General features: G+C 41.8%; 1 protein-coding gene across 1 annotated transcript; it reads left to right on the plus strand.

Annotated features, from left to right (window-relative positions):
• The first annotated feature begins 395 nt into the window (after positions 1–395).
• LOC107186977 (tyrosine-protein kinase PR2) lies at positions 396–12,227 on the plus strand. The gene is made up of 9 exons (XM_015574956.1): positions 396–401; positions 2,086–2,178; positions 2,245–3,831; positions 4,261–4,500; positions 4,914–5,035; positions 5,253–5,483; positions 10,206–10,807; positions 10,878–11,053; positions 11,092–12,227. The coding sequence occupies exons 1-9, from the start codon at positions 398–400 to the stop codon at positions 11,748–11,750; spliced, it is 3,714 nt and encodes a 1,237-aa protein (XP_015430442.1). The 5' UTR covers positions 396–397; the 3' UTR covers positions 11,751–12,227.
• Positions 12,228–18,960: the final 6,733 nt, after the last annotated feature.

The following is an 18,960-nucleotide window of genomic DNA, read 5'->3' on the forward strand; positions in this document are numbered from 1 at the left end:
CTTGAATCGTATCCCTCTGGCGGAAAATCTCAGAGACATCACCAGCCCTCGGAACCGCTCGCAAACAAATCGAATGGTTCGCGATGAAATCTCAGTATCGAGCTGCTCGAACATCCGTTTTCATACGTAAAATCTCACGATAATAAGGGAAACACCGTACACCTTGTACAACTTGAAGTAATATCGTTTCGGAGAGAAGCAAGCGTTCCCGCGAGGGGGGGAGTCAGGAAAGATGTGAACCCGAGGAAGCATCCGAGATTCGAGCTTGCGGCAGAGGGGAATCGAACGGTCCCGTAATTTAACCACCAATCACCAATCCGACGTTCGAAGTGACAGACGCCTCGCGCCTCATGACGAGGAGAGGATCTCCTGTTCCACCGTCCTGCGTCATCGTAGAATGGGTGAGCAGCATGGGCGGAGAGCTCGAAAATGGCATATAAATAATCGTCTATATTTGAAGCTCGCGGGGCGTGTCTCGCAGGGAAATGCAACGGATTCACCGCGACCCTCTCTTTTTCCCTCGTTCGATGACCGACAATGACATCAGACGAAAATTTTCACCGAATGATCGGTGACTAATATATATGTAGGAGCAGTATATATAGGGTGGTTCGGAATTCGTGGTGTTTTAAAAGTCAGTTTTCGCGCGGTCCAAAACGAATAAAATAATATTTATTATCTTTGTTATATTACTTTCAATTATTCTATAGTACTCTTAAATTTCACTCGAATTCAATCTGTTGGGAGTAGAAGTATCGTTGACGTTCAATCTGATCGAAATTGTGATTTGTACGTTAGGGCGATCTGATTGACGATATTCTCGTGTGCCTAAAGCATTGAACAATTTTCCGACGAAATAAACATTCATAATTCTATTACAAAAAAGTTCTTCAGAGGAATGATGTAAAAAGAACTATATAGTGTAGTCAGGCAGTCTCAAAGTATTGTAAAATGTCTAGAATGAAAATGTTCATTCAAATAACAAATGGTAATTACTTTTCTCACATGACGAGTATACTTGTTCATAGCTGAGAGGTTAAACATTTGAGAAATGAAAATTCGGTTTTGCACAAAGCCTTAGTGGGACAAGTAAATAATTCTAAAGTAGAACCCCCATTGAACGGAGTGCATATCACTCTGTGCACACGGTACACATACACCGGGGGCCCCGGCGTCGCGTGCCAGGAATTTCGTATCCCCACTCCTACCATCTTTATTATTTCCTATTTTTCCCTCCCTGTGGTGGTCGTGCATTTTGTGCTTTCCTTCCGCGACAGAAGCCTCGAATACATCCTCTGTGAAGAAAAAAGAAAACACCTCGATGTTTGGCCGCGATTCTTGACAGATAATGAGCATTCGAGCAACGATTGGTGTTCGCGGGGATATTATTGACTCCCGATAGTGCTCGTCGAACCGTTGGAAGCGGAGTTTCACGTTCCGATTGAAGTACCCTTACGCCCGAGAGTTTCATGAAGTAAGCGAAATCACCGTAACCGTGAGTGAATTTCCTTTCGTTTCACGAACGTAGCGTTCGTACCCTCGGTTTGTTTATCGAATAAAACCTGCTGCAGGAAGCATATATTCGTCTGCGAACCGTTTTCGATAACATCTCGCGAGCGTACTGATTCTAATCTCCGCGGTGAATAATTTTATATAACGTTTTATGTAACGATGGGGGGGAATCCTTTTGACGTTTTCGTCGCTGTCATGTAGGTTAGGTTATGTGGCGGGCGGTGGTGCATCGCGATGGCCTTGCACAGGGATGGTCGAAGTGTATCCCGAAAGGGTGTTCAAACGATAGATATCTTAGCAATTCGTAATCTTATTTGCAGTCGAATGTTAAGTGTATCGGGCTAGTTAGTCACTGGTGATCACTGGGAGAAAGAATACTCAGGTAGTTTGTGACAGTTCCATTGATGGATACAGAATGCATCAGTGTTTCATATTCTGTTGTTGAACATACAGGGAATAGTTTTGTTCATTTTATGACTTAGACTTGTTTCAATTTCAAAACCATTGGAACCCATCTTTGACGTTGTACATCGAACTCAGTGATGTTTAATTGTAATCATTCGTATTTCGCAGACACACAAGGAGGAATGTCCCGTAACACTGGACCCGGTTTGTACGAGTTCCTTATGGAAGCTGAGCTTCAACAATATTATCCTGGGATTCGAGGTATGAACATTCAAGAATGTGCATTCTGTATTTCTTCCTTGTTTCTGACGCAATGTGTTTCGACAGGGGACTTGAAGGTACAGACGACTGCTCAGTTGAAGTATGTAACAGAAGAAGATCTAAATGCCATTGGAATGAGTAAGCCTGAGATGCGCCGGTTGAAGAAGTACTTCCAGAAACATTTCCCCCAGAATTACCTGTCCAAATTCAAGAAGATGCTCCTGCCGAAACGCGAGGAGCAAACCTCGGGCGCTTTGACAATGCTGCCGGAGGAGAGGCAGGATCGACCACCGATTCGTGTTCCTAATAAGCATATGATACCGGCAGACGCTATTATTGTGAACAAAGAACTGGGAACAGGAGAGTTCGGAGTTGTGCAACAAGGCGTATGGACGAACGACGGAGAGAGAATACAAGTGGCGATCAAGTGTCTGTCACGTGAGAGAATGCAGAATAATCCTATTGAATTTTTGAAAGAAGCAGCGATAATGCACGCGATCGATCATGAGCATATTGTGAGGTTATACGGTGTAGTCTTAGATACGAATTCTTTAATGCTCGTGACGGAATTGGCGCCGTTGCGATCATTGCTGGAATGCCTGAAGGAGCCAAGCCTGCGTCCCAGTTTTCCAGTTCTTTCACTCTGCGACTTCGCTGTACAGATTGCGGATGGTATGCAGTATTTAGAAGCGAAACGATTAATACATCGTGATCTCGCCGCACGAAATATCCTGGTCTTCTCCAAGAACAAAGTGAAAATATCCGATTTCGGATTGTCCCGCGCTCTGGGGGTCGGGAAGGACTATTACCAGACGAATTTCAATGTGAACCTGAAATTACCGATCGCCTGGTGCGCCCCGGAATGCATATCTTACTTAAAATTCACCTCGGCGAGCGACGTGTGGGCCTACGGTGTGACACTTTGGGAGATGTTCAGTTACGGTTTCCAACCCTGGGCGGCGCTGACGGGTCACCAGATCCTGGAGGCGATAGACGAGCCGAATTTTCAAAGATTAGAACAGCCAGAGTGCTGTCCGAAAGAATATTTCTCGTTGATGCAACAATGTTGGCAGCACGAGCCATCGAAGCGGCCTAAGTTCTCGGAATTGATCAATCTGTTGCCTGATTTGAAGCCAGAGCAAGTTCAGGCGGTTCAGGATAGCACAGAGACGGGCCAGCTTGTTTATAGGCAAGGCGACGTCATTACCGTACTGGACAAGGGGAGCAGCAACACGTTGTGGAAGGGCGTTCTGAACAATGGGAAAACAGGCTTCTTCAATCCTGCTCACACGATAGCCTATCTTGGCTCGAATTTGCCAAGTAACAAGCCTGGCGAATTTACTCGCGGAGATGGTAAAAATGCATTCTCCTCCCAGCGACGGAAAATTCGCACGGACATGATATCTTCGCCGCAAGGCGATTTGAAGCACACCGGCCATGTTGGATTGGACGGTGCCTATTTCGGCGATATTGGCTTCCTTGGCGGGAAGAATCCCCATCTACCAAGGCAGGTAGTCACTCCCTACAAACCGCAAGAGGATGTCACAGACAATTCTAGTCAGATCGTGAACCAAGACGCACGGAACACAGAAACTAACAGAGATTTATCGAGGGACAACCGAAATGTCCAGCAGGATACTCAAAACAAGCACGGTATGTATATTAACCTGTCCACCTACGAACAAACTCTGCTTCCATTAGGGGAAACAGTGGCGTAGGTGAAGGGCCTCCTATCATTTGGTTTTGGGATTTACTGAAATTTAACCAAATTGACATTCGGTTCAACATTTATTTCAGTACTAGAAATAAATTTATTAAGTGGTAGGAGACTTTTCTTGCAGTAGGGGAAAAAGTGAGGTAGGCGAAGGGTTTCCTATCATTTGGTTTTGGGATTTACTGAAATTTATACCAAATTAACATTTGGTTTAATATTTATTTCAGTACTTGAAATAAATTTACTAAGTGGTAGCAGGCCCTTTTCCTATGGTCACTTTTTCACTTGGTGGAAGCTGAGGTTGCTTGTGAGGGTACAATAGGTATGGCGTGATTTCTGATACTATTGTTTTGTGTATCATGCAACAGAAAGCTTGTGGTCGGACACGAGTTCCGAGGTGTGCCATATGGGGACAGTGGCTAACTCGAGTAAGCACTCTGTCTCGACAAACATGGCGAACAGCACGGACGCACTTGGAGCGGACCACGAGTACCATGAGATCAGCGACGAGGAGAATCAAGAGAGTCCGCTCCGATTCGACCAAACGTTGAACTTCGATTTCGGTCCGAGTTTGTTGGCCGAAATGGATCAAATGTTCCGATCATTGGGTAAATTTCGTTGACCACAGTGTCCCAGGCATTACGAGGTGTGACAATAGAGTTTCGAGAGCAATTCATGAAAACAATCCTTTGACCGGCGACTTTAAAATGGCTTCTTTTAGTCGGATCCATTGATTGCAATAGTTCTGGCACTCAATTTTTTGTGGCAATAGTTTCAAGAGTAATTTTGTTCCCGTCAAAGTGAAATCTAACATTGTCGTCTGGTGTTTGGTTGTGTTGTCATTTTGACAACGAAATTATTCTCGAAACTATATTGGGGGTTCAACTATAAATCGGGTAATAGATTACGATGGCCTAATAGATGTTTAATTTTTCAAATGAAATTTCTAATTATTCTTAACACTTTATTGTCACGCCTAGTGTATTAACACCTGTAGTAATATTTTTACATCCGTTTGTAGGGTCTTCACCACCGCCGCCGCCACCTGTTCATCCCCTGTCCGCTGAACACGAGTCGAGTAACGTGAGAAACGAGCTGAGGGAGATACAGGCGAAGCAGTGTAACAAGAAAAAACAAGCCACCGTGAGTCCAATAAATGTACAGTAATTTTTTTTTCTTATTTACAATTTATGCTTTTATGTGTCATCGGTTGTAATTCATATACTTGTAAACGTTGAACACAGTACGTTTTTCTCGACAATAAACGATCACGCAGCGATCACACGTCGCTAAAAAGCAGAAATTCTTCGTACGGTCGTCCACTGCGTCGGAGATGGTAAACGTTTCCTCTTATATTTAGGTGAAGCCTATCTCAGCAGCCGATCAGAAAACTCTCTACTCAGCCATTGCTATGGCACAGGAATTGACGGCACGTTCCATGACAGATCTTGAACATCCACCGGAGTCTCCCCGAACACCCGCCAGTCCTTCAAGACGCAGAAAGTTCTCTTTTAAGTTGCCACATCAACACAGTCCTAAACCAGACAGACGACACTTTTCAGAGGAAGCAGCCAGTATACCTGACATACAGGTACATTATACAGTTTTTGTTCGACCACTAAAACCATTTTTCGCACACTGAAAAGATTACACGAAAACTAACCTAATTCAACACAATCTTAACATTGCACCTTGGAATACAACAATTCCGATTTACTTTTTATCGAAACTGGTAACTAATCCAACAGGGGCGAATATGTTAGTGACTTAAATTGAATTCGTTTATTCATCCGCAAGTATATAAGCGAATAATTAAGGCACAACGCTTTTCTATCATACATAAATACATCTCGAAGTCAGTACATCTAAATCAATATCTTGTCGAAACTGTTATGGAACAAAGTTAATTCCTGATGCCACACAGAAGAGTAGGTATATATATATATATATATTGCAGTCTTGCGTCTGTTCACTTATTCATACCTTTTGTTAACTTGATACGATGCTTATTAATTTTACGAATAAGACTAATCTTGACTTTCCTCTGATCCTTTCCTGTCTGTTTATGTTTCGTTTTGTTTCTCGACTTTTCAATTTTTCGTTATTTCTTCATATTTTGTTCGTCGTTGCATCGCCATATATTAAAATACTAATAATACCTTTGTTATCTGTGTGAACAATGTGATCGTTGAATGGAACCTTGGAAAAAACTAATGTGTCTTTATGCGGTGCTTTGCTCTTACAAACTGTGACGTGTCCTGTCTCATGCATGCCCAATAATCATTCCACTGCCACTGAATCCAACCCTCACCCGCCCCTTTGAACGAAATTGCATGCGAACGGTTCATCTCGATGTGGAACAATCAAAGTGGTTGTGCTCGAGTTTGCAATCGCTGTCGTCCACTGTCTCCAGCATCGAGTCGCTTGGCGCACCGTCCACCCTGAAACTGCCACTGTGGGACAAAGCATCAGCTGAATTTTGTTTCGCCAAGTCGCGGGAACTTCTGACAAAACCGAGCGCCTGGACCTCGTACATGGACGTGGAGTTCGACGCGCATCTGCTGGACAACGCCGCCATGAAACAGAATCTGGTGAAGTCGACAGAGTTTCTGGAAAACGGGAACAAGAAGAGCAACTACAATTGCGAGCCTGTGACGGACACTGACGGCAAGGTGAACGTTTTCCAACAGAATGGAAAAATCGCCCTGGAGAATTCCAATTTCGACTTTCCACGTGAACCGAAAAGGGTGTCGACCAGCTACGTGGATCGTTACTTCGAGCAGCCAAAGTACTTCGACGACGACAGCTTGGGCTGTCCTGGCGAGAAAGTGTCGTACTTTGGCGATGAAAAGTTAGAGAAGTATGATAAGATTAATAATTTGGAGCAACCTGGCAGGTCCGCCTGTTACTCGAATATCCAGGATCCAAACTCTGCCAGTGCTAACAAGGCCAATCAGCAGAACAAATACGGTAATTCTGATCAACCAGCGAAGGACAATGCGGCGAACTTTGATGCTCAGTGCGAGGAGACAGCCAGCTTTGACTTGGGGAAAGAGAAGCCTTCGAATTTCGTCGACTTTCAGAGGGCCAAGCCTATGAAATTCGAATCGGCCAAGGTAGGCAATCTTGATATCGGGACGAGGCCTAAAGTTTCTAGTTCCTTTAGTGACTCGTCGAAGATGAACATACCGGAATTCGCGAAGAAAATGGATATACCAAAGGCAAGAGGCGGTAAGATGACGTTTGTCCCTAGAAACGCGAATCAAGAGACCAAGAGTGTTATCTACGGTTCGACGGACAGCATAAAGACCAATATGAAGACAGGAGGAGGATCTGACAGTCCCAGGGGAAACATGGAGGCTGTGAGGATTAATATACAGAGTTTCCGTAAGATCGAACAGAATCAGAACGGCCACGATGGTTTCCCTTTTCTGATCTCGAACAATCCACTGTTCATCGCTGAATCCGAGAAAAAGGAATCTCCTGTTTACAGTAGCTCGGAGAGTTTAAGGGTGAATTTTCAGAGACTACGGAGAAAGAGTGACGCGGAGGCGAACAATCAGGTGGAGCTGAGCAGCAAACTGTTGGCGGAGAAGTACCAGCGTGAGGTGTCCGGTTTGGAAACAGTGAAAAATTATCTAGACTCGAAGAAAGGTCAAGGATTGAACCTGGGTCTGGGTAAGTTGACGCAGAACATGATCCAGCTGGGGAAAAACATTGCCCAGAACTCCAGAAACATAGAGGGCAATCCATCCAAGTCGTTGGTCGCCAATATGAGGAACTTGGATCTTTCAGGTCAGACACAGACACCGCTTAGAAGCCTGAATATTCCTATCCAGAAGCCTAAACACTTGGACTTGAACATTCCACTCCAGTGTCAGTCGCAGATCAGCATGAAGCTGAATGTAACACAGAAGGCGAACCCTCCAACGAGTCCCACCATACACCAACAGATTCTGGAGCCACCGAAGCTCTACCAGAATGACAATTCAAGGAAAGAGGTGCCCAAGACCGATGTCCTACTGGAGAAAATGCCAACGGCTGCAAGTATATACAGGCAGAGAACGTCCTCCTTGTCAGAAAACAGGAAACCACCCCTGAAGAATATAAGAAGGTCGTTTCATCCGACAAACGATTCCAGCGAGGATTCAGACTCTATATCGCATTCGGAGACGGACATACGAAGTCGTTTGCGTTACAAGCGTCGCCACAAGAAACTTCCACATAACCTTCGTTTGAACTTCAAGAACAAGAGCCACTTTTTGCATCCAGACACAGCCAGAGGATTCTCGTCGATCGAACTGTGCGGGAAGTCACCTCCACCGTCGACCAGCTTTCTGAACTCGTTGTCGCCGCCGTTCTCGTCTAGAAACAACCTGCTCTCCTGGCCGGAAAGTGCACCGAGTTCTAGTTTAACGTTCACCAGTAACTCTGATCTGGACTCGGATACCAGCTCGGAGTATCCGGAGTTCACCAACGACATACTGACCTTCCCTCCATCCCCTGCCCCATAAAGTTCCAAGTTTTCGAATGGTTTTTTTTTTTTTTTATCAATTGGGATCTGGAGCTTGGAACTGTGCAATTGTTTCATCGTCAGGGACGTCAAAGAGTGCATGTTCTCGGTCAGGAATGTCGGGACAGTGCCAGAGTTGGGCGGTATTTAGTGAATTGTTTTTGAATAAGTGACAGTTCGAGGGGCCAGCGCCATTAATTCTCGGCCTGACTGGGTTAGGAAACAGCAGTACAGATGGAATTTATTTATATTTATATGGTCATGTATAATTATGTGAAAAGTTTGCCTGTGGCTACTGCGAGAAAAAAACTAAATAAGTTAGGTTGAGAATATTTGGCACGACCGTCAGTTTCTTTGCAGATGCGTAGTTTTTGAAAGGCTCTGTTTGCAAAGAACTCTTTTGTATCATGTAGTGTCTTTCCTGATACTAAATAATCAGATTTTCTCATACTATACAAATACAGCCTTGGCCAAGAATATTAGACACTGTTATTGTTACAGCATGCTGGGAAAACTATTTATTTGAAACCTTTCTATTGTTCATCATCCTTTGTCGGGCAGTTGAAAGGAACTTTAAAACAGTTGTGACAAGGTTTGCTGTGGGTCATAGTAACTGAGTGGGTCAATTGTCTACATTTTGTGTTTCTTCCTAAAAGTTACAGTCTATTGTCAGTACTGGCTGCTAATACACAGCAAATTGTCTTCAGTTTTGCTGTGAATATTTTGGAAGTTAGAAGTTTTTCCTTGAAATATGCTACGCAAAAGTGAACCGAGTGACCATCAAGGCAGGTTAATTCTTTTTCTAAAAGAACAGGGTACAGGTCAGAAAGAAATTGCTGTGATTGTCAGTTATTAGGGCAAAGGATGGCCAAACAAAGTATTAGCAAAATTAATTAAAAGTGATTCTTGTCACATTTTAAGATTTTGATTGCCTCCTAATACAATAAATTCATATATTATGGGGTGCCTAATACTTTCGACCAAGGCTGTGTACTGCAGCCACTGTCATAGCTAGTGTAATAATATTCAAGCAGCTGTGTAATATTTACTAGAATCATGAATTGTGTGATTTGTACGAATATTGCTCAACAGTGACGAGAATGGCTGATACGATGAATGCAATTTTAGACTCTTAAGATCCTAGGCATTGCTTGGATCACAACTGGAAACAATAATCCGAAACAATACCCAACTCTGGACAATACTCAGTGTACTTAAAATACCAAGGAACTGTACAGAAACAGTTCACCTATGCATACGCTTAGCATGCTTGCATGTTACATTAATTACTAAACTAACATCTAGCGGGTAAACACGTTTGGATGCATTTACACAATTTATACTATTTGTACTTGGAAGGAGATTGGAATGGAAAACCCTTGGAGTGTGTAACCGGAACTTACGTATGTTGATACCTCTTTTCATGACCCGTGCGTACACAAGAAACCCTGTGACCCTGTGCTCGTTAAACCTTCCATCCCCCACATGTGCATCAGTTTTCATTTGGAGTAGCCTTGTGTCGTGTATCCAACATGGCCTTCAGCTGGCCTACAACGACTAACACATACCACGTATACAATTTTGCACTTTTTGGTAACACCAAGAGAGTTAGAGAGTGTGTGTTCAAAGCATTGTATTCACTTTCTCTACTTCCTGTCGGAGAGAGAACCCCAGACACATTGTACAACACAAGGAGATATTTCGTTTCGTACCATAGTCACTTTCCTCTGTTTGTTATTTTCTTTTTTTAATTTCTGTTCTCTTCTCTCCCGAATCTATCCCCTCCCACGAATTGTTTAGGCGACATTGTCGGACGAGGCCAAGGAGGTGTACAACAGTCTAGTGGAGACGCCCAGCATAGACACCGCACCTGACACGAATCCGTTGCGTATGCTGCGCTCCGGAGTGCCGATAGTCAGGCCTCGAATCCGCGGGAACAAACACGCCACCCTGTCCCATACTGGCTCCCATCAGGAGGACTTGTCCAGCGACACCTTTCACTTCGACGCTTATCACAGTGGCTCGAGGACCCTGCCCAAGATCAGAGCGCCGCCTCTACCACACGTTCCTCCCCCGTTACCGCAAACACGACACCTGGAGAGGCACCATTCCGCCTTGGAGATCGAGAACAATCAGAATCAGAACAATGTCGATGAGAATCCGATACCATTGCCGCCCAGGGACAGGTCGAAGACCCTACAGCCTAAGTACAGTCTGCCTAGGCATCAAAGAAAGCATCCCCTGATCATTCCTGGTGATGGGGTAACCAGAACTCTAGCCAAAATGGCGGTGACCACACCGCCCATCGAGGACCAGGTTGATGGGAGTCTGCAAACTGCCAGCTCATCGGTGGTCACTGCGTCCCATCAAGAGGGATACTCGTCGGAGACTTCGGCCAACAGGTGGGAAGAATTGTCAGCGATTACAATGATGTACTATGATCCAGTATTAACTTAACACTCTTGTTTCCAGTCCCGAGGAATTTGAACAGCGCATAGACTCCGAATTGGCCGCTCTGGATTCCCTCCCAGCCGATGAAAACAACAGGCTTCATCGGTTCAGCGTGATCTCCGAAGACCTGCTTGAGTTCTCCGACAATCTGATAGACTGTGACGCCCCGGAATGCCGAAGATCAGCGTGGAATCGAAGTCATCCGTGAGAAGCACCGCGTCCAAGTGTGTCCAAGAGAACGAAATCGGCGAGACAAGCAGGAACTCGACTCCTACCGGGTCGAGCAAGTCCGAGGAATCTGTAGCTTCCAGCAAACATCAAGCTACGAGGGCACCCCTGGTCCAGAGGCCATCCAACTACATGATGCATTTCGATTACGGGGAGTATTCCGAGAACAGCTCGCAGAGGGTCAAACAGCAGCCGGAGATGGTCGTGCAGTCGAAAGAGTCTTCCACTATAGAGACAACGGATAGCTTCCATTCCGCGACAAACACGTACAATCGGCTGTCCAGCGAGAAGCTACCGGGCCGTACCAGCGATCTGTCGCGTCAGTCCGATCACGTCAGTTGCGAGGACCTGCTGGAGTTCGCCTGCGACGGGCCGAACGCGAGGAGGACCCGTGGACCACGAAACGGCGAGCAGTCGGACGAGGTTAGGATCATGATGAAGGTGTTGCACGAACAGTCCACACCGGAGTCTTGCATCGCAGCGCTGAACGTCACCGATTGGGATGTTCTGGCGGCCATCAAGCTGGAACGTCTTCAGAGTTTGTTGAAAAAGGAAAACAACTTCGTCGGCCTCGAGGACTGTAAAGTAATGCTGAACCAGTGCGGCGGCGACGTCGTGAAAGCAGCTGCTTTATTACGGAACACGGACGACACCGCTGCTGTTTGAGTTGGTGTTTTGGTAACGGGCTGGCCCAGCCACCAGACGCCTTGGAGAGCGCGTTATTTCTGGCGGAGGATGTTGACGGCCAAGCCGTCGTCGAAACATGATTTGGGGGGGTAAATAGTATTCTCGAAAAATGACTTTTCTTCTCTCTCTTTTTTTTTTTTTGTTTTTGTAACGTTTTTGCGTTTGTCCCGCGTGTAGAAAGCTAGAACAATTGAAGGCGACGTTTATTTATTATTTTAGGATTATTAGAGACGGGAATAGTATTCGGACGTATTCTTTCTACTGCCTAGAGATGAGACAGGCACTCCGATTTAGTACGTCGATTGAGCTTCTCCTACAACGATACATGGCTGCGGGCTGGTCTCGCGGGAACAGAACAGAGTCTTTTATGGATGGAACCTAGTGACCTTCATTGAAATTCACTCGAGTGGGCTGTTGAACCCCTAGTAGGTACAAATTGTCAGTGTTGAGAAGTGTCGGCTCGAAAAGCGTTTTAAATATGATTAACTTTTAATTCCGTAAGTCTGTTGCAAGAGTAATAACTTCTCAGTTACTGTCTGCATCTCAAGTAGGGACTTTAAGTTAACCTTGAGAGGATCAACAAATTCTAACCTGATTATAATAATTTCTTAGGTCAACTTTTTAGGTTATCTTGATTGAGAATTATTTTTTCACATGACCCCTTTTTTTACCAGAGGCATTTTGCTAGGACACAATGATTTGTTAGGTTATCTGTAAGAACAGAGTACATCGTTCTGTGTTCTGTTTCCAGGTGACCAGTCTGTATAGAGTAATAGCTTTTTTAGTTTAATTTAACTGTTAGCGAAGAGAACAAAATTATGTTTCCTCTTCTTTTGCGTCTATACGAACGTAATGTGATAATTTGCACAATAAATGTATTTGCTGATCGGGTTTCGTAATCGGACGATCGTGGAATAGGAGCATAGCCGATAAAATATATTTTGCATCTTGAGTTTAGGCAAGCGTTAAGAGGAAAGTATTAGGGGGATGCCTACTGACTAAGCAGCGAATTAAATCATATGTATCGGCGTGATACAGTGATCAGAGACTCTCTATATTTTGCGTTTCGTTTACCACCGCTTATGGTTACTTTTAGGAGATCATATGTATTTTGTAAGAAGACAATCATTTTTGTAGTAATCGTCAACGTCGACTAATCATACTCGCGATTCGAAGCTCCGCCATTTTGAAGAAAAAAAAAACGAAAACAAAGCTTAAGACTTTTTTGCTGGATAGAAGCAAATTTTGATTCCAAAGATAATATTCTCAAGGTATTATTATTTGGTATCATACGCACTGTAGCTTAGTCTCTTCACAATGTATTTCATCGTATAACACACATACAGACACAGGACACATACAGTTTTTTGTAACTAGAGATTTCTCTCTACTAAGCGTGAGTTAATCCCATAGTTAAGTGGTAGATTTAGGCGTGTCTTGTATGCGTAATCATTGCTGAAAGTTAGCACAAACGGGAGAGGGAGAGATTAGCTTGTTACGCCATACTTTTTTCTTGGGGTGACAGCTTTGATTAGGTGAAACGTTTGTATTTTACCCGGTAGTAGGGTACAAGTAAGCACCAAATATTATCTATGAAATCTTTGTGTTCAATAAGATTGATTTTTATATTGCCTCTTGGTAGCAGACCTAGGCGTAAAAGTATTTGAAGTGTGTAATCAAAGATGACAGTTCAAGTGCAGTGTGTTGTTTAGAATCTTAAAGTAACTCTGACAATTATTTCCAAATTATTTATCTTTTTTCCTGAAGTAATTCTGTCAAATAAGATGAATGGTACGAACATCAAATTATCCGAGTAGTCACATTAATCTTACTCAAAATAGTATCCAGGTCTGCTTGGTAGAGAGCTCTTGCGTTATTATCTGTTAAGTTGTAAGAGATGCAGCGACTGAAAAGTATTCGACCAAAACACGTTGGAAGGAATTAATGTAACTGATGATATTAGTTGGAATCAAATTGAATTGTAATATGTCTGGGTGAACTCGCATCGAGGGAGGTTTTATACTGTTATGAATTTTTGCTGCTTCTATTGTAATCATACAGTGGACGTTACAGATAGAAGAGGCCAGATTTCGTTGAGTTTCTCTGAATTCATGCAATCTGAAGGTACAATTTTTTATATGATATTCGACGTAAGGTTTCTAAGCATACCTTTGGATTGCTTGAGTTTTAAGGCACTCAGGGGACTGACTGCGAAGAATGTTCAGCGAGTGTCGAGGAACATATCCGGGATCGAATGGACTCTGATTGGGGATGGAGACTGTTAGACTTGATTGAGAAATATTTTTCCATGTGTCCCCCGTTTTTTACACAGAGACATTTTTTCTACGACACAGACTTCCTTTCGAATGATCGACCCTCCCCCAGTCAAAGTCGATTCGATCAGTAAATTTGCTCAGTAGCACGTTTCTAAACGTTTTATTATAAAGGAGAAGAAAAAGAAAAACACGAAAATGCAGGGAGGAAAAAGTAATGTTAATCGAGGATAAGATTAGGCGAGATCCTTGCCGTACTTTTCATATTCTTCAACGAAGCCAAATAGGAGCTGACGAAAAACGCCTAAGTGTTGTTAACTTAGCCTTTTTTGTAATGACGTTGAACAATAAGGTTTTCGGTTCCTGAATAAAAAAAAGAAATGCGCATGTTACGTATTTTCTTATGCTGAATCCGCATTCTTTTTGTCGTGTATTCGCTTCAAGGGAAGTGAAAGTTGAAGTGTTCACTTCTATCCAACTGTATCTTGTATTAAAAGTGGTTCTTTAGAGTACGAATAGCAATATATCAGGACATGTAGGATAAGTTCTTGGGAAACCAAAGTACAGCGCTCTAAATAACTGAGACAAATAATTAACTCAGACAGTGGATAGACTATAGTCTTGCGCATTTAATACAATATTACAAGTGTTGAACTATTTATCTGTTGGAATTTTCAAAGAATATTGAACATCTCTTTAAGCGTTACACATTCAGTTACTTAGAGCAGTACAGTACCAATATTAATTGAGTCGCTCTCTTACATAATCTATTAGAGTATTCAAGTAAGCCACAAATATTACTTGGATAGATGTTCAACTGCTTTGAACTAATCAGTAACTCTAGCAATATGAATTCACCAACCGAACCACTCCTTCCTGAAGCTGATACGTGACAAGAAGAAGGTTTAGAAACATGTAGTGTTCAGTATAAAGAGATCAATTATTTTTGCGCTGGAACCACAGAGAAACTAATTAGAAGACTGCAGATTTTACACATTTACCTCGTACAGATTGTCTCGAACTCAATATGTTACAAGAGTTTAATGAAGTATTGCTTAGTGAGGCTTTTATTTGGAACTTAAAGACAAATGTCTTGATCAATATGTGGATTCAGAACTTTACCAAATCAGTACACAAAAATCTATGTATATTTGCATAGGCATCTGCGGTCCACTAATTGGAATCATCTCATTGTAATTGAGCCTGTGTATAAGTATGCACCTCGATAAGATTTCAATGAAGTACTTAGCTGATTCTTGAATAGGGGGGGGGGAGTCGATTGGGTCTGTGTGTGGAGAAGCAAGAGCTTTTCAATGGGTCTTACCAGTGCGTACGTAAGATTATTGCGCCGGATACGATCTCGACGCGCTAACGAGCACGTTTCCTTTTATGGACGAAAGATCCACCGACCTCTCGGGGGGATAATAATCGAAATCAAGCTCGACGTACCACCAGAACGGTGGAACGAGACGCTACTCGCACGGAGTAGGGTGTTTTAAGTTCATCCTATAACCTGTTTTTTTTTTGTTTTTATTTTTTTTTATACGCGATCTTACTAATAAAGCAACACGTTTGTACGTCTCTACATGATTATCATGCGCGGAAAACACGAGGATGTTTTATACCGACTGTATTTACGATAATATATACACCATTCATAAATCAACCACGATCTTCTGTCAGTTCGTGTGCGTGGTTTTTTGTGATTTGTTTCAGGACTGCATCATTTTTCAGTCTCTCTGAACACCTGTCTTCTGTAATTTGTGGTGACACACCTTTTTTTAGTTTATAAAGTTCCGCAAAAAATTATGTAAAATCGTCTGAAAAATTGTACAATTTAGGTTCGGTCTTAACCTCTTTAGAGACGATTTACCGGGACCAGAAATGTTTTTTTTTATTTTTCACCTGTATAGATATCCCTTTTTTGTTGGGGTATTTCCTTGGGAATATTTTTTCATAATATTTGTTGTAGAAGTACTAGTTTTTTGTGGGGTATTAGTAGTGCATGGTGATCTACGGTCACCCTGTATATAGAAAAAATATTTCTAGGGGATTTTTTTCGACAATTTGAATTTCATTTGAGACAATCTGATTTTTAATTATTATAAGATAACTGTTAATATTCTAAAAAAAAGGTCGATAAGGTGGAATATTTTGATCAGTGTAGTAGATAATCGACCTATCGAAGTAATCGAACTGCCGGTCTTCTTCAACGCACAAGGTGGCGACCGTTAGAAACCTCCCTTATTTCATAAAAGTTTTTTTTAATGTTTGTAGAGAAGTAGGTTATTATTTTTCCGGAAAATTACAGAGAAAGGTAAGAAGAACATAATATTCAACGTTTTCCCATTTGAAATTTAAAATATGATTTTGGTTTTCCAATTTCATCGTCTTCCGTCGCGTGGAATCAGGTCTATATTCAAATCTTTACGTTCACAAATTTCAAACTTCGTTAAATTCTTAATTAACAAAATAATTCTCTGAAATCATTGTGTAATTGTTCGAAGCAATTTAATATGTCAATGTCGTGTATCGAACATATTCAATCGACTCGTCCAGCGTTTTTTTTTTGTTTGGAGGTAATAATTGCAACGTAATTGCTCGAACGATCAGAAAAAAGGGTATACAGCGTGCGGTCGCCGTTGAACGTTGTTAATGCGTGTTCGTATTTTTTTTTGTGAGGGAACGGAACGGTCAGGCAATCGGCCTGGCGTTACACGTGACAGTGTGTCCGTATATTCTCAGTTTGCTTTAATCTCCGACCGGATAAACATCGTTGTGTTCTTTCTACGAGATAAATTGTCGATTTTTAAACTTGAGCGCCTCCAATACGCAATATTATGTGAACTTTGTTATCTAAAATAATTCGAATCTCGTGGTCCCATATCGTGATTGATGGAAGTATTAATTTGAATTAATTTCAGTTACATAACCAAAGTGTTTGAAGTTAAATAATCTTCGAATAGTCTTGAAGAATTTGAATTAGTCCTTGTTTCATTTTTGGTTACATCGATCGACGATAAAGAATTGCTTTTCGATTATCGTGAACCTCGATTGACCGGGCGGCGTTCGATACATATTTCGATTCTCGAAAGTTCGCGCGCGGGTGAACGGTGTGCACGCTTCGTGACGGACGGTTTGAAACTTTAGAATGATTTGTCGTGTGTGTCAGTGCGTATTGAGTGATGTGTCGTGAATAATGAAAGAAAAGCTGTGGATAATTCGAGACAGAATGCCGGACCGGTAGATTCGTGTCTCGATGGGGGTTAACCTGATCGAATCAGCGTTGGAACAACGGCTTAAAGGTAGGCTATGAAAACATCGCTATATTCCGTTCGACGGGATGCCACTTTCAAACGCGTGTACGCTGGTATTTGCTTGTCTGTTTATTTCCAAATATACACGATGGTAGTTAAACAAGGATTTTTTTATCGGGGAGTTAATTAGACGCGTTGGGGCATGAATAAAAGGAAATTGTAAAAGTTGTTTTCATTGGTGTTATACAATCCTGTTGCGTAAAAATCATCGGGTAAATAAGGATAGTTAATTTAACATTTTTTTAAAGTCGTAATGACTGTATAGTAATGCTTGTCTCATAGGAATAATATTCGAGGAATCGAATAGACAACGAGTGATAGGTTATAACGGTGAATGTACAAATCATTTACGGTTATGTTGACAGTCATAATTACATTGAACAAATCGTCGTGCAATTGATTATTCGATTTGATATATTACTTTTTACTTTGAAGAAAGGTATAATATTGTGTAACAGGAATAATAATTGAAAGGTTTCATGGTGGAGGGACACATGTAACAATACTATAAATTTACATGACAACTACTTTCAGGGAAAATAATTATACAATTAAATAAACATAACTTTAAGGTTAAATTTAGTTAATGGTAAAAAAAAAAACTAGAAACCGATGCAGATGTGACATGTGCCTCTTTTCTACTGAGCCTCCTCAATTTTATGATTAAATAGGATTCGTGTGAATCGTAAAACGAAGTTTAATAATCATAAACAAATTCAATAGTTACGAATGGAAATAACCTTTATATAAACATAAAATGTTTTATATATATTAATTATTATTAATTTATTATAATTTATTTTAGAGAATAGGAAATAAAACATACATACAAAAAAATTTACTACAAAATAAAAAATAATTTTTATAGTTGACACAACATTGTTGGTCATACGTGACTAAAAATAAAATCGTGGGGCGCCCATAATGGATTACCAACCAATATAAATCCCACATCTGATTCTCACGGCGACGATAAACGACAAAAATCGGTCCAGTCGAGAGCGTGGCCGCGGAAGGAACGTCTAAAGAGATGCCAGTTTATCGTTGCATAGCGGTAGAATGTAGCACGGTTGCACCGCAAGGTAATAGGAATGTCAGCTCTATATTACAACGTCCGCGGAGCATTGTGTTTGGAGGAATGTTTCGGTACGAGCCACGCTTTCTAAGTGTTTTCGAATTCCACGTGTTTCTCCCTTATCGTGTGCATGTAACCAGTTGCAAAACGCGCGCGGGCCACATTCTTAATTATATTTCACCGTGTCGACTTGTGCCCGTCCCGACGCTCGTGAAACCGTGAAGAAATGCTTATTAACCCTTTCGATATTTATGCCGAGTGTACTCGTCATGGAAAGATGAGATTTTCTTTTTAATTTGCATTTGATATTTAAAGTAAAATTTAGGTTAAATAAAACAACGTATTCGTAATTTTAACAAGACTAAATGTCATAACTAATGGATAAAAAGAAAAAAATGTTTAAAATTATCGAGTATCTACACACTGAATATTTCATATATATTATTGGGAACCTGTATACTATCATCTTGCAAAATTCCGTTAAAATCAGAAGTTAGATCGTTGGGCTCCTTTTCTTGTTAGGT

This window comes from Dufourea novaeangliae, unplaced genomic scaffold (assembly GCF_001272555.1).
Source record: "Dufourea novaeangliae isolate 0120121106 unplaced genomic scaffold, ASM127255v1 scaffold96, whole genome shotgun sequence".
In the NCBI taxonomy this organism is placed as follows: Eukaryota; Metazoa; Arthropoda; class Insecta; order Hymenoptera; family Halictidae; genus Dufourea; species Dufourea novaeangliae.

Bases quoted from the DNA above. Each gene is read 5' to 3' on its own strand.
- LOC107186977 (XM_015574956.1), top strand. The intron at 2,179-2,244 runs GTATGAACATTC...GTGTTTCGACAG, and splicing joins ATATTATCCTGGGATTCGAG to GGGACTTGAAGGTACAGACG. The intron at 5,484-10,205 runs GTACATTATACA...CGAATTGTTTAG, and splicing joins CCAGTATACCTGACATACAG to GCGACATTGTCGGACGAGGC.